Source organism: Fundulus heteroclitus, chromosome 19, assembly GCF_011125445.2.
Source record: "Fundulus heteroclitus isolate FHET01 chromosome 19, MU-UCD_Fhet_4.1, whole genome shotgun sequence".
NCBI lineage: Eukaryota > Metazoa > Chordata > Actinopteri > Cyprinodontiformes > Fundulidae > Fundulus > Fundulus heteroclitus.
In genome coordinates this window covers 15,900,413-15,915,919 of record NC_046379.1, presented here as the reverse complement: position 1 = coordinate 15,915,919, position 15,507 = coordinate 15,900,413, and the positions used below count along the sequence as shown (strand labels likewise).

The 15,507-nt window shown below is 39.6% G+C and overlaps 1 protein-coding gene across 3 annotated transcripts; it reads right to left on the bottom strand.

Annotated features, from left to right (window-relative positions):
- Nucleotides 1-2,242: 2,242 nt before the first annotated feature.
- On the bottom strand, nucleotides 2,243-6,066 carry LOC105925918. 3 transcript variants are annotated; one of them, XM_036151075.1, is made up of 7 exons: nucleotides 5,806-6,066; nucleotides 4,337-4,482; nucleotides 4,126-4,245; nucleotides 3,977-4,016; nucleotides 3,793-3,891; nucleotides 3,352-3,454; nucleotides 2,243-3,260 (listed from the first exon to the last, which is right to left on the bottom strand). In XM_036151075.1, exons 1-7 carry the CDS (start codon nucleotides 5,849-5,851, stop codon nucleotides 3,179-3,181), a joined length of 636 nt encoding a protein of 211 aa, XP_036006968.1. In that variant the 5' UTR covers nucleotides 5,852-6,066; the 3' UTR covers nucleotides 2,243-3,178. The 3 variants fall into 3 exon arrangements, with proteins under 3 accessions (XP_036006968.1, XP_012717481.2, XP_012717482.2); XM_012862027.3 differs by having other exon boundaries at nucleotides 3,829-3,891; nucleotides 5,806-6,063; XM_012862028.3 differs by having other exon boundaries at nucleotides 3,835-3,891; nucleotides 5,806-6,061.
- Nucleotides 6,067-15,507: the final 9,441 nt, after the last annotated feature.

The following is a 15,507-nucleotide window of genomic DNA, read 5'->3' as shown; positions in this document are numbered from 1 at the left end:
CTTGCTGCAAACCCTGAAGGACCTAAATTCCTCAGGAGGTACAGTACTGCTCTGTCCCTTCTTGTAGACAGCTTTACTATTGCATCTCCAATCCAGTTTGTTGTCCAGGTGAATACCGAGGTATTTATACTCCTCCACCACCTCCACTTCTTCTCCCAGTATGGTTATAGTGTTGGACCTACTGCTGTTTGTCCTGAAATCTACAGTTGTCTCTTTGTTTTACCCACTTTCAAAATTAGTTGATTGTTTCCACACCATGCCACAAAGCGGTCCACCAGCTCTCTGTACTCAACTTCCTTTCCATTGCTGATGCATCAGATGATTCAGTTATCTGAGTAATTGCAGATACAGATGACAGGAGTCTGTCTTGTATTGGAAGTCTGAGGTGTAAAAGTGAAAAGAAATGGTGAGAGTACAGTGCTGTATGGAGTTCCTGTGCTCTTGACTACCTAGTTAGACACACAACCCTTCAATCTCAGTTTTTGGTCCTTTCTTGTGCTGATGACAATGTGATTACAACCCATTTAGGTCCCATTTACCCATGTATGTCTTTCTCTTGATGGGTTGTTGTAATAATAATAATAATTTGAACTTTATTGATCTCACAATGAAGAGATTAACTTCCACATTTAACCCACCCCCTTGGGGAGCAGTGGGCTGCCACTTTGCGGCACCCATGGAGCAGTCTGGGGTTAAGGGTCTTGTTCAGGGACCCAGGGTGACAGTCTGTGGGAGTTGAACTCAGAACCTCAGAGACCCTAGCACAATACAATAACCACTAGGCCACCACTCCCCTTTCATACTGAAATGAAATTTCCCCCACAGGGGACAAATAAAGACATTCAATTCGATTCAATTCATTTTACAGTCAGAAAGATCTAAGGATGAGATATCTAAAGTCGAAAGTAGATATCTTACCCAGGCTTTCCTATAAATAAGGAAATACAAGCGCCACGTGTAAGGGCCAAACATAGCGGAGTATAAAAGAGATTGAACCACAGCTAATAGGAAATACTATCATTTCCTGTAAGTCACCTCCCTGAACTGTGAGTAATGCAGAAGTTATGTAACACCTGTAGCTACATTATGTTTGTGATTGTGTGTGCAACAGCCTCATGAGATTCCGCCTTTTATCTGAGACTGGGACGAATGTTAATCTTCCAGCAGGACAATGGTCCACAGCATACAGGTGAAGTGCTTTAATAGGACACATTTGAGAATGTTTGAATGGCCTAGTCAAAATTCAGACTTCAGTCCAATTGGAAGATTGCTGCTCACAAGCAAAAAACATCCAACCTGAAGGAGCTTGAGCAGTTTTACTTTGAGAAATGCGCAAAAATCCCAGTGGCAAGATGGAGCGAGCTCAGAGACTGAGCAAAAGCCTATTGCAGCTGGAGTTGCAACAAACTGTAGCTCTACAAAGTACTGACTTCATGTGGGGTGAATTGTTGTGCACACTGAAGTTTTCTGTTATGTTGTCCTATTTGTTGCTTGCTTCACAAGAAAAAAAATGGCTTCAAAGTTGTGGGCATGTTCTGTTCTGTTAATAAAATGGCAACTCTTAAACAATCCCACTTTAACAGCAGGTTGTGAGGCAACAAAACATGAAAAATGCCAAGGGGGGTGAATCCCTTTGCAGGTCACCGTAGGGCACACCTCCTGTTGTACTTCCTGAACAGAGCACCACCACCCAGACTGTAACTCACATGACCTGTGCTTCACTTACGGTAAATAGCTTCATTTACAAGAAATGTGGACCTCTGTCTTCCTGTGAATACTGAGGTAAACAAAAAAAAAACATTGCTATGGCAACAGTTGTACAATCAAAACAACAACAGCTTTCTTTTACAGATTAAGATTGTCTGCTGGAGCAATGACCTGTAATAACCTGTAATAACCAACATGTTTTGTTTGTAGCTTCTCTTTGATACAAACTGGTCATTCCCCACATAGCTGAGTCCAGTATAAACAGCGGGTTGCAGTTGGATCAGTTTCCGTTATTTTGATTTATGATCCTTAACTGGAGCTCCCGGTTTACTTTGGTAATTAAATGATGCTGTCATGTAAGCCAAAAATGTTCAGCAGGCGAACGGTTGAACTCTGGGTGTCATGTTACAAGCAGACGTGCTCAGCATTAAAGAAAAAATGTCACCCTGCCTTCCTCACTCTCACAGGCTGAAAACGGTCATCCCACATTTAAACCCAGCCCAAGCACTTACACAGATCTTACACTGTGACACCATTTTTTCCCCCAAGCAAATTTTTATTGTATATAGTTTATAAAGTACAGGCGCAGATACAGAGAAAATACAAGCATGATTAGAAAAGGCAAAAAGCGCTACTAATGATGTTAGAATAAAAGTACATACATCAATAAAGAAATAACTAAATCTAAATGCTACTGTACAATTTAAGCTTATACATCAAACCCCTGTATTTATAATAGTTTATACTATATACTTCATATTAATGCTCATATTTTATTATCTTTATGTTAACATATATCAATATTTATTTATAATATATTTATAATATATTCTGATTAGGCATAACATTATGCCAGATATAATTGTTAGGTATATAAATATAAATATTCTAGCTTCCACAGCGGTGTGTATGGGTATTTGTGGAGAGGGGGGTTCTCTGCTAATGGGTCTCAAAGTGCACGCTCTGGTGCAGCAAAGAGGCTTCCACAGCCTCAACAAAGTTTCTCCTGCACACCCACACAAATCATCAAGGCTGAGATTCATCATCAACTAGGACATGAACAAAGGCACGATTAGAAGTTAGTTTAAAATGCCAAATGGGGCCCAGCTACACAGGAAGAATTTGATTTCCTGAATGCAGACCACATATGAACACACCAAAAGATGCCACTACAAGGGTATCGTTAAAATATATCGTCACCTTCTTAAAATAATGGCTTATCAATTTTTTCTTGTTTTTCAGAAAACACACAAAAAAATACAGCAATGAGTTATTAAGTTGATTTAGACAATATATCATTTTCGGTAAAAAAAATAAATGACTTAGGTCATTATTTTGGGACGGTGATGCTATGTAATATTAATCCCTTCTACAGCCACAAACACAATTTAGAAGTTATAAACAAAATGCATGATTAATATAGCAGATGGAAATTTTTTTAAAATATTTTTGTTTTGTGCCCATTGCCCTTCTAGACGTCAAGTAGCTTTGGCTGGATGCTCTGCAATTTCACGTTTGTGTAACGGCCTTCACACTGGCTGCAGCCTCTTGTCCTGACAATGAAAACAGAGCTTTGCTTAAGTTTAATGTTGTTTCACGAGATGAAATAATGAAAAAAAAGAAGAAAGAAAAAACAATACATACTTCCAAATGTAGTCCCTGAACTTGTAGCACAGATAGAGTCCTGCCAGCACAACAACAGCAACAGCTGCAACTCCAGCTACAATCCAGAACATTGACCACCCACCTACCAACAGATGGCATATTAAAGATAAGCATAATCAAAAGCATGAGAACAAATTTGTTTTTGGCCTGACACATCTACAGCATCCTATATATTAACTGAAAATATTCAGTCATTATGGATGAAGAGAAGCTTCGACAGTTGAGTTGAACGCTGATCCATACAAGAAGTTGAACTAAAATTATGTAACATGACTTCATTAATTTAGCCACTAAAGAAATATGAAAATAAATCAGCCAAACTGCAGATCCTTTCTCTTGGCTCTGTAGAATTTATAGGTCTATAGAAACATTGTCCTCATTGTCTCTGCATTGATCCATATACTGTATATTATACTGTACATGGGTTAGCAGTAGTCAGTTTCACTATATGCTTGCTTTGACCTTCTTCCTCTTGGTCCTTCTGTTGTTCTCCATGGTCCTTCAAGTCCTTGCAGGTCACTGTGAAAACAAGGAATTCATAAACATGATCTTATCTTTTAACAAATGAAAAAAAAAAAATATCCAAACAGCAAGTGATGCTCACCTGTGCAGTTAGTTATGTATTCAATCCAAAATTCAGTCACCTGAGAAAAATACACAACAAAGATAAAAGTTATCTAAAATGTAAAATGTATCTGAATGTAAAATGTAGTTCTTACACAAATGTGTTTTGATATGATTAAGGCTGATTACCGTTGAAGGACAGTACTGTTTGCTAATAATGCCCTCAACACATAGTGAGGTGGTCAGGGAGTTGACGCTCCACTCCATCACTGGTGGAACATGATTGGAGTTGTCAGCAATTAGGATGTTCTATAATCAACATGCAAGGAGAAGATATTAGACGATCACATTGAATGTTAGTTATGCAATTATTTTCCAATAACCATTTGTCGTAACTCACACTTCCATTAATCCATTCAAAATCGCAGGCAGTGAGATTTACATCAGACCCACGAGACCCATCAAGGATGGTAAACGTCGTCATGTCGCCATTTTGGCTGACAGTGCATTGCAACGTCTCGGCCTTGCTCTGGTGGAGAACACAACCTGAAAATAAAGTAAAAATATTTTTAGAGCTTGTGACATGTCAGCAGTGGAGAGCTGAGTGTTTCTCCATTATAGCAGTCTGGTTCTACTGGAAGGCAGCAGTACAACAGGACTTGGACTCAAGTAAATTGACACTGCATGGCAGGTTGAAGGATACAAATAATTATGAGTTCCACTTTCCCTCACAAATTGAAAGTTGCAGGTTTCAGCCACAAGAAAAAGTAAAAGTAACGTGCTAAATAGTTGGAAAGCAAGAGGTTTCTAACCTCTTGCTTTCCAAGAGGTTAGAACGCGTATGTGTGTGAAATCTTTCACACACATGCAGCACATCCCCTCTTTTGCAAAAGCATGTTGCTACAGGGTATAAAAACACAACGTGCAGAAAACAGCGGGTGTTATCAGCTTATAGTGCTAACAGCAGGTATTTTGGTCACTTTGCAGATCAAATAGTAAGTTTAACTTAGAAGTGGAGCAGTTAAAGTTTAATTTAATCATTTCCAGATCTAAGGTAAAACCTTAGAGGTAAAAGAAAAGTTCCACTAGTTGCATTCTCCCCTGCACTCTTTTGCTGAAGCCATGCTGATTGCAGATAATTAACTAATCATGGCTGTTGTTGTTTTTTTACTTAAATCAAATTTGCTCTTATTTACCTCCCAAATAGGAGAGAGCAAAATGCCTCTGAGTACATTACAGGCAGTCAACGCACCTGTTGACTGCCTGTAATGTTGACTATGCATTCAATACAACAAGAAAACTGCTGGCTGAGAGCCCAGCTTGTGAATGATGCAATAGTTAGGAAACCCCCTCAGATCACGAGAAACACCGACTTACGTCATGCCGACACACCCGGTAAATGCTCAACCAAATGTAAGCAAAAATTGCGCGGAGTTTATACCTAATGTTTTAAATGCTTTAACAGTTAAGGGGGCTTGCTCGTACAAAAAAAAAAAGAAAATAATTAAGAAAACTTTAAACGTAAAAACCCCGCGTGCAGAAATTCCCCTGACGTCATCGCTTGGGCTTCATGTCATATCTCGCGTTTGATATTAAACTGGACTAACACTGCATGGTCCGATCTAATATCTAATACAAACGCTTTAAAAAATCAGAGATAAGAATTCACAGGACAAGGAAACCGCACCACGTGAATACAGAGCTTGGTGACACCAAAAAAAATTGCGTCACCACCACTAAGCACCTCTCTCTGCGAATTTGCACAAAACTTTTTGATACTGAACGTATTTATCACGCGTCGACTTGTTTGCCGGTACATGCGTAGTCATTATTAATATTCGTTTCAATAAAAAAAATTAAAACACTCACACACAGCGACCACCACCGCCCAGATGATGGCCATCTCTGACCGCATTGGTTTAGCATAAATAACTAAATGAGTTTAGGTGTGGGATCTTCAGCGTGGTGAGATCGATAATTTACAAATTAAGCTACTCGAGTTTCCTCCGTGCTCTTGCTATGACAGTTTTTCTTCGTGTGTGCAAACAGACAGCAGGCTTTCTGGCCCCCTCCTCTCCCTGCCACACTCACCACTCCTTCCTCCTTCCCCCCGACACACCTCCTCATGTGAGAAGAAAGCGTTTACTATCATCTAAGCGTGGCTCAAAGGAACAAAGTAAAAAGCCTAAGTTATTGAGAGGCAGCGGGGCATTTTCTAATCAAATTGTGTGGCTTTTCTCAAATTAATGCTAGAGTTTTTTATTGCAAAGCAATACAATAGATTTCAGATCAAGCTGCATAACACTTCCTTTCTTTCTCATTGGTTGATATGATCACCCCACAGATGCATTACATCACTTGAACTCACATGGTATGACTGGAATGTAACAACCACCTGCTGTAGTTTCATTTCTATGAATCTGTTTATTGACATGTCTGCAATCGAACTGTGACCCTTTTTGTTTAGACTGACTGTTCTGATGATTAAAAAAGTAACCTTTTTAAAGCATCTCAGCCATAGTGAAATTCATTAAACCATCCATGCATTTTCTAACACGTCTATCCCTATTGGGGTCGCGATGGTTGCTGGGGCCTATCTCCAGCTGTCAATGGGCAGGAGGCGGGGTTCACCCTGGACAGGTCACCAGTCTATTGCAGTGCAACACAGAGAGACAAACAGGACATACAACCATTCGCACACACGCTCACACCTAAGGACAATTTAGAGAGGCCAATTAATCTAACAGTCATGTTTTTGGACTGTGGGAGGAAGCCGGTTACCTGACTCCGCCAGATAGATTTGCTCCGCATATCCATCTGGAAACCTTCCGTTGAAGTAATTTTGGGAAGGGGCGAAAATACTGGTTAGCTGATTGGCCTATGTTGGTGATAGACGGGCCAAATAAACCAATCAGATTCGTCGTCGCTCTGTTACGAGCGACGACAAAAACACAACCACAAGCCAAGCTACTCTTGCTGCTGCAGGTAAAGGCTCGTTAGCTCAGCAAAGAAATACTCTGTAATTCCGATAAAACTTGCTCGATAGCCACGCTAACGCTAGTTTCATCGGCTGAAGCCGCCATGTTGTTTAGACTGAACTGTCGCGCTTCCCGTTGCGTCACACCTCAACCCGCTTCAAAGCCAACGCTGATTGGACGTTCGTTTGGTGAACGGCTCCAAATTTTCTTTAAGGGAGAGTAGCCAGACTGATCTGCGAGTGAAACCTTGAAAGCTCGCGAGATCAGGATGGTCTCACGAGACTAGGAAGCCGGAGGACCCGGAGAGAACAAGCAAACTCCATGCAGAAAGACCCAGGGCAAGGGTAGGACTTGAACCCAGGACCTTCTTGCTGCATGACAACAGTGCTACCCACTGCGCAGCCCAATTCATTGAAACCTTCTTTGGAAAAGAGATGCACTGGTTGGATGTGCAAGGTCCTCACTTTATATCAAAGTCCTCACTTTATTGGTAAAATGAGCAAAAAATGTTCTTGCTCAGCTGCAAGTAGAAGAAGGAACACACACACATCTGGGTTTTTTGTATTTTCTGAGTACCTAGCCTTGACTTCCACTGACATATTGTCAACCCTTTCTGTGGTTACCAGTACATAACTAACTCAAACCCAAACCAGCCCCCAAACCATGAAGACCAAAAAAGGGCCGCACTTTACACCAATGTCCTCACTTTCGCAGTAAAATATTTTTCCACTCAGCTGCAAGCACACACACACACACACACACACACACACACACATGCACAAAGCAAAACCGCTACGGCAAAAACAGTTCAGACATGACTTCCCAGAAATGCCAGCCCTCTTGCTTTTTGGTGAATCATCAGGTGACTATTATCATTCCAATTGTTTGGCCTGCCTCAAATGCGGTTAGGTTTGTGAAGATGCGAATTTGACCCACAGTGTGATAACAGTTATTCAAATTCTTGGGTAAACAATGCTTCTCTGTGTCCCACCTGCAGGAAGTCTTAAATTAAAAGATTATATCTGTTCTCACGCCTTCAACGCTTTTCAACGCTCACTGTTGAAAAAACACACACACACACACCTACTCTTGTTGCCAACCAAATTTACAGTAGCTTTATTGAAACATCTTTTGTCCTCCAGGAGGTGATCTGTAACCTGTGCACATGCACACAACATGAGTATGGATGTCATGTTTGGATATTTATAATTTAACTGTTCATCTGAGAGGTCGGAAGAATTATACGACGGACAACTTCATTAGACGTGTTTTCATTCCTAACTCAGTGTCGAAATTGTAAAGGCGTGTAATATTGTAATATTAAACAGTGCAGCTTATAAAAGGTGATACAGTGATAACAATTGATCTTTCCGCCTTGGCTCAGTAACATTTACTCGCCTATATAAAAAAAAAAAGATAATTGTTTCCTCTGCATTGATCCATAAATATCATACATGGGCAGTAGTTAAGTCAGTTCGACCGTATGTTTGCTTTGACCTTCTTCTCTATGCTTGAAGTCCTTGCCATCACAGGTCATTGTGAAAATAAGGCATCTGCTTCATTAAAATCACTGAACGAATAAACATTATCTTTTTTTTGTTTGTTTGCTGAATGAAAAAAAGTCAGAAAGTGAGTAATACTCCCCTGTGCAGTTAGCTATGTATTCAATAAATCCAGCCAACTATGAGAAACGCACAGCAGAGGTAAATGTTATCAGTACACTTTGCTTAATACGTTCATTATCTTAATGTTAACTATAGTTATTGCATGAACGTGTGCATCGACGACTTTCTATGATTAAGGGTGACTGCCTTTGAAAAACAGTCATGTGTGCTAATAACGCCCTCAGCACATTGTGAGGTGGTCAGGGAGTTAAAGCTGCTTTCTGTTACTGGTGGAATATGACCGGAGTTCTCAGCAGCTGCGATGTTCTATAGTCAACACGGAAGAAGAAAATATTAGATTATCATATTGAACACGTTTGTTTATTATGCCTTTCCATTTTTTTCACTGTTTGTTTAATAATAACAATAATAACAACAGTAATAGTATGTTTCATTCTGTCCTCCTAATGTTTGAACTTATTTTAAACTGTAACAAGTTTAAAATATAGGACTAAAATTAGGTCATGTGAACAGGAAGTTCAACTGTGGAAATATCATTGGCCATTATTTACTAATTTCCATTAACCCAGACAAAATCGCAGTCACCCACGTTTACATCCGGCGCACGAGACCCATCAGAGACGGCAAATATCCATGTCACCAGTTCAGCTGACAGTGCAGGTGAGCATCTCAGCCTTGTTCAGGTGGAGAACGCCACCTGAAAACAAAAATGAAAGGAAAAAATTTTTAGAATGCGTTTCATGTGCAGTGTTTTTCCAACTTAAAAGTCTGGTTCTACTGGGAGGCAGCAGTACAACAGGACTTGGTCTCTATTAAAGTGACACTGCATGGCAGGTTGAAGGATGCAAATATTTATGAGTCCCGTTGTCACTCACAAAATGGACATTCCAGGTTTCAGCCACGGAAAACTGTATATTCAGGTGCCCTCAAGTTGGAAAAGCAAGATGTATCTCACCAATTCCAACCTCATAATACAATATGGCTCACATTGCATTAAAAAAAAAAATCTGTGGGAGCTGCAAAATTACAAGCAGTTGAAATCTTGTGTCTCAATGAGTCTTTCACACACACACACACTGCAAAAACAGACCTAAAAATGAGTAAAATGTTCTTAAAATGTGTGTTTTTGTCCTAGATTTGAGCAGATAAATAAGATTATCTGCCAATGGAATGAGTATTTTGACCCCTAAAATAAGATAATTAGATATCCTGTACTTGAAATAAGATGATGGCGATGGATTGTTCCTATTTTAAGTGCTAAAATCTTATTCCATTGGCAGATAATCTTATTTACCCACTCAAATCAAGGACAGATACACTCATTTTAAGAAAATTTTACTTATTTTTAGTTCCATTTTTGCAGTGCACAGCACATCGCCCTTTAGGGAAACACGTTGCTACAGGGTATAAAAATCCAGAGAATTGTACTGTTATCAGCCTATTTTAACAGCAGTTAGTTTGGACACTTTGCAGATCAAGTACTAAATTCAACTTGTGGAGCAGTTAAAGTTTAATTTCATTATTTCCAGTTCCAATTTCCCACTTTAGAGGAAAATGAAAAGCTTCACTTGTTACTTTCTCCCTTGCACTCTTCTTTTGCTTCTGAGGAACTAATGTTCATTGCAGCTACTTGTTTTTTTGGCTGTTGTTGTTTACAGTTAGAGCAACATTTCCTGTCATTTACATCCCAAATAGGAGAAATGCCTCTGAATCCCACTGCAGGCAGTCAAAGTTTCTGTTGCACAGCTTAAAAACGTTCAGCCTCGGTCCTCAGCCGTTTGTAAATATCCAATCAAACAAGAAAACTGCTGACTGAGAGTCGAATTCTTGAATGACGCAACAGTCAAGGAATTTCCAGAAGAGCAGGAAAAACCCCGATTTAGCTACACAACAACAAAGAGCAGGTCTCACTTTTCACATTCTCCACATCTAAGTAAATGTGTGGAGCTGATATCTTAATACTGTAAGCACTATCAGTATCTACCTTTAACTAATAAGGGGTTTTGCTTGTGAAAAGAAGATTAGCAGAACTTTAGAAGTGTCTTGTCTTGAAGATTCTTGTGAGAAGGGAGCAATGCTGACTGTGAACATATGGTCCAACGTAATCTTGAATACTCGAAAAATGGTTTAAAAATCAGTAATGGCCATTCACGGGATGAGGAGTCATGTTACAGCCGGGCTTGTTGTGGTGCCCCGCCTGACAGGATTAAATACACCTATACCGATAAATACAACAATCCAGGTCTTGAGTTTATTGCGAGTCAAAAATTGGTGTTAGCAGCATTCAGAGCCACTAAATGTGAGTTAGCACAAAACCTTTTAACACTTATTTGTCATGTTGAATATGGTACGTGCATGTTCATCATTCTTATTATTCATTCAAATAATTTATTTCAAATAACGCTCACACCGCTACCCAATAAATGCCCAATCTCTGAAGTGGTTTAGTATCAACGCCAAGGTTGTGTTGCAGTGTTTTTCTTTTATAGCTTCAGCAAATTACTCGAGTTTCCTCACAGAGTTCATGCAAACAAACAGCCTGAACCGCCTCCCCACCCCCCACCCCCGCCCTTCTGGACTTTTTCTTTTTTCCTCTTCAGTTTTACATCTTAAAACCTCAAACTGTGTGATTAAAAAATATATTTTTTTTAAAAATGGGACCAACTCAATTTCCTTTTACCCACCTGGATTATTGAGATTGACATTTTGAATCAGATTGTGTGGTTTCTCTGATTAGACTGCTCTTCTCATTGCAAAGGAAGACAAGAGATTTATGAGCTATTTTTGGGTCACAGCTTCCTGTTCTTTCTCATTGGTTGACTCACTGATCACCCCACGGTGTTACATTACAAGAACTTACGGCAAGATTGTAACAACAACATGACATCACTTTCATTCCTATTACACATCAACCCTGAAGTAGAGCAGAGGTTAATTTACATGTCTGCATTTGAGCTGTAACGTTGATTGTTTAGATTGAGCTTTCTGCCAGATAAGATGATTTCAAAAGGGATTTTACAACTCAGTTGTAGTAAAATTCCTTACGTTTTCTTTAGAAAAGAGGTTCCCTGGTTGGTTGGGTGTGTGTTTGTTACATCATTCTTTGAATATCTAGCAGGCTACTTGCACGTTCAGTTTTAGACGATGTTTGGAAGGGGTAAAAAGAAAGTAGAGCTGAATGGTGGCCAGTTTCTCACACCACCAACATACCTTATCCTAATTGGGTGGCGTAAGGTCATCAGATTACAGAGAACCCTCCCATATAGCCAAAAAAATCTGTAACTGTGACCGCAGGTAGCCTTTTGTTTCCAGAAAAATCTAAGAAGCCGCAACACACAAGGAGAAAGCTAGAGTCGTGACACACACAAACAAAAAACAATCATGGAAAGAGTTAGTCAGCACAATTGGTTTCAGTTTGATATGATGTTTCTCTAATAACTAGACTAATAACTAACTTAAGAGTATGACATGGATATGATATACAGCCATAGTGCTCCTGGTGTGCATTTAATGCGTAACATAACTTTTTAAAGTAACTTCTCCAGGCCACGCTATGGCTGGACAACCCTTGGTGAATATGTGCAACCACAACTTTTTAACAGAATTTCTTATTTCCAGGAGTTCAAGTAAGAATTGTATTACCGTAATTGACCAAGGAGATAATATCCTTTGATCTCGCTCAGCTGACTGAAACATAGTTTTGCAGTATTATTGTTCTTTAAGGAGTTATATTTGTTCATGCATGCACTGTTTTTTTTTTTCCCTTTTGTATGTTATTTCATATTCCGACTGTAAGGGCTTGGGGATACTTTGCCTTCATCCTCCAAGAGGACAGAATATAATGCATACTTTTAATGGTGGTTTTATATGCAACCATTTTCAATAAATTAGAATATTATTGAAAATTGTATTTCAGTAACACAATTCACTATGCAAAACACATCACATAGATTTAAAACACAAAGAATGTTGTTTTTAAGCCTTTAAATCTGTTGATCCATCAGCTTTTCCTTTTTAGCTGTTGCCACAGACAGCCATGTGTCTTCATCTCACCATGTCTCTGCCTCTTCTCTCCCACAAAATACCTTCATGTCTTCTTTAACACACACACACAGCAACAATGTTGCTAAAGAAAAAAAAACCTGTTCAGGCTTGACTTCCTACGTGTAGCTCTCTTCCCTTTGAGTCATGCGGCACACTCTGTGAAGGTGAGTGTGTGACCCACAGTAACCTGAGCTCTGACGGAGCTTCGATGGCTCCTCTTTGATTAGCCGCGAACGGATCACACCACATGCCAATACACACTGTATAGACAGAGAAATAGAAAGCAGCTGGGCAGCTTCCCTCCTTGCATTTATTTTTAAATTCACCCATGACACCGGTCCTGAAGCGGCCAAACGTCTTGATTTACATAATCACTTTGTAAAAAGCGTTTCAACCTTGATTAAAGATTAGAGTATTCCAGAGAGACTGGTGTGGTACAGTTATTCATACATGTGTGTAAACAACGCTTCTCTGAGTTGCCCTTTACAGGAAGACTTACATCAGCTCTCACCCCACCAACCTTTTTTAACAATCATTGGCTGAAGAAAAATCATCAGATATTACAACCCGCCCTTCTTACCACTCTACATGGCTATATTTAGGCATCCTTTGTCTTCCAGGAGGTGAACTGCAACACGGGTAGATACCCACAACATGCGTAAGGGTGTCACACCAGCTTCACTTTTTAGAATGTAACTGTTTATCTGAGAGGTTCAAATAGACAATGCTCAACTTTCCCAAACTTTTTTTTTTCATTCCTAACACAATATCAAAATTGTAAACGCTTGCTGAGTGACATGTAGGTTTAAATGAACTAGTTCTACTAAGAAGAATGGGTCAGGAGAAGGTTGATAGCTATGAAAATGCATGGCTCAAGAGATATTCAGCCAAATATTAGTAGAGATTGATGTGTGGTTGAACCTGCATGTGTAATTGTGACCTTGTATCCTTCTGATAAAAACCCACAATAAATGAAAACTTGTGCATCCAGTTTTTGTCTTTAAAATTCCCTGGATTTGTTTTAGGAATCCTTCAAGTCCAATAAAGAAAAAGAAACAAAATGGTAGTATTTATGCCTTTGGTGAGGTTACAGCAAGAAGACATTGGCAAACAACAGGTCACAGACTATTTATGAGGAAAACTGCTATGATTTATTAGGCAGATACAAATATTGTAATAGTAAACAGTGCAGCTTATGAACAGTGATACAGTGATAAGACGTATAAAAAGCGAGTGGACAACATATTTTTACACGTAAATGAATCCAAACAGTACAATACAGTTACAACCCCCTCCACCAAACCCTCTGTATATATAATAGTTCATACAATATAATCATAATTAATGCTCATATCTTATAGTGTTATATTACAAGCTATCAATAATATCTGTTTTATGTGTATAGATAATATTCACAATATTTTATTTAAAGACATAAGCGTTAATGCTGCAGAATGCCAAAAGAGCACTCCCTGGTGCTGCATTACGGGTTCCAAGCTTCCACAGCTTCAAGACTCTCAGAGGGGCCTGGGGAGGCTACAGCACAGCTAACTTGCTCCCTGAGTGCACACACTGGTGCAGCAAAGAAGCTTGCACAGCCTCGAAAAAAAATAATCTGTGCACCAATACGTCACAACACATCGACAGGAGGCTTTTTAAAAAAGGCTGAGAAGCTAATTAGGTATAACATGTTGCTAATGTATTGTGTGCATATCTGGCATCTGTAGGTGAATATCTAATTTGAAAATAGAAAAGGGACAAGCTGGACACCTTTATAGTCTAAATTGGAGAGAAACTTAGAAACTGAGACTTATCTCAGAGGGGCTTGGGGAGGCTACAACACAGCTAATGGCTCCCAGAGTGCACACACTGGTGCAGCAAAGAAGCTTCCACAGCCTCAATTCATCTGTGCACCGCTTTGCCTCAGCTAATTGGCAGGGAGGGTTTACTATCAAGGCTCAGAGACTAATTAAATTTGAAACATTAAAGGTGTTTGAGGTCTACCTGAATTAGTAAGTTGAGGTAAAAGAGGCATCAGTGTCTTTTAACTTGATAACAATATTGCATTTGTAATTGACAAAGCTTATAGTTAGAGTGACTTGGGTTACCCTGAGCTATCTCTATAGTTATGCTGCTATAGGCTTAGGCTACTGGAGGACATCAAGGTCTAGTTCTCCCACTGTTTGTCCAATTTGCATTTTTTTTTTTTTTTTTTTTTTTTGTTATTTCAGCCTTTAACTTTTTGTTCTCTCTTTTTTTTTCTCTTTATAGTAGGTACACCTGGTCTGGCGTTCTGTTAGCTGTGACACCATCCAGGGAAGACAGATCTCCCGCTATGACCATATAACGTAGAGAAGAGTTCTGGATCAATGTGTGCTTCTGTGCTTTTTTTGTCTGTCCTGTTGTGTCTCTTCTCTGTCTCCTTTAAAGAGGAGTTTTCCTCTCCACTGTCGCTTCATGCTTGCTCAGTATGAGGGATTGCTGCAAAGTCATGGACAATGCAGACGACTCTCCCTGTAGCTCTACGCTCTTTCAAGAGGAGTGAATGCTGCTGGTCAAGACTTGATGCAATCTGCTGGGTTTCCTTAGGACACATTTTGACTAATCTGTATAATCTGATTAATTTGACTTTGAAAAGTGCCTTGGGATATGTATCATGAATGGGCGCTATATAAATGAAATTGAAATTAATTAATTCACTAAATTCACATATGAAATTCAATATGAAACAAACATTCACTAATTCACTGTCCGGGTCGGACAGAACACCTCTGATGTCATCACCCTCAGCACGGGCTCCCCTCAGGGCTGCGTCCTGAGCCCCCTGCTGTTCACTCTGATGACACACGACTGCGTCCCCAGGTTCACCACCAATCACATCGTGAAGTTTGCGGACGACACAACGGTGGTGGGCCTGATCAGAG

Coding starts and splice junctions, on each gene's coding strand:
- LOC105925918 (XM_036151075.1), bottom strand. CDS start 5,851: ATGCGGTCAGAGATGGCCATCATCTGGGCGGTGGTGGTCGCTGTGT. Junction 4,246..4,336: donor TTGAATGGATTAATGGAAGT/GTGAGTTACGAC, acceptor TGTTGATTATAG/AACATCCTAATTGCTGACAA. Junction 3,455..3,792: donor ACTGACTACTGCTAACCCAT/GTACAGTATAAT, acceptor ATCTGTTGGTAG/GTGGGTGGTCAATGTTCTGG.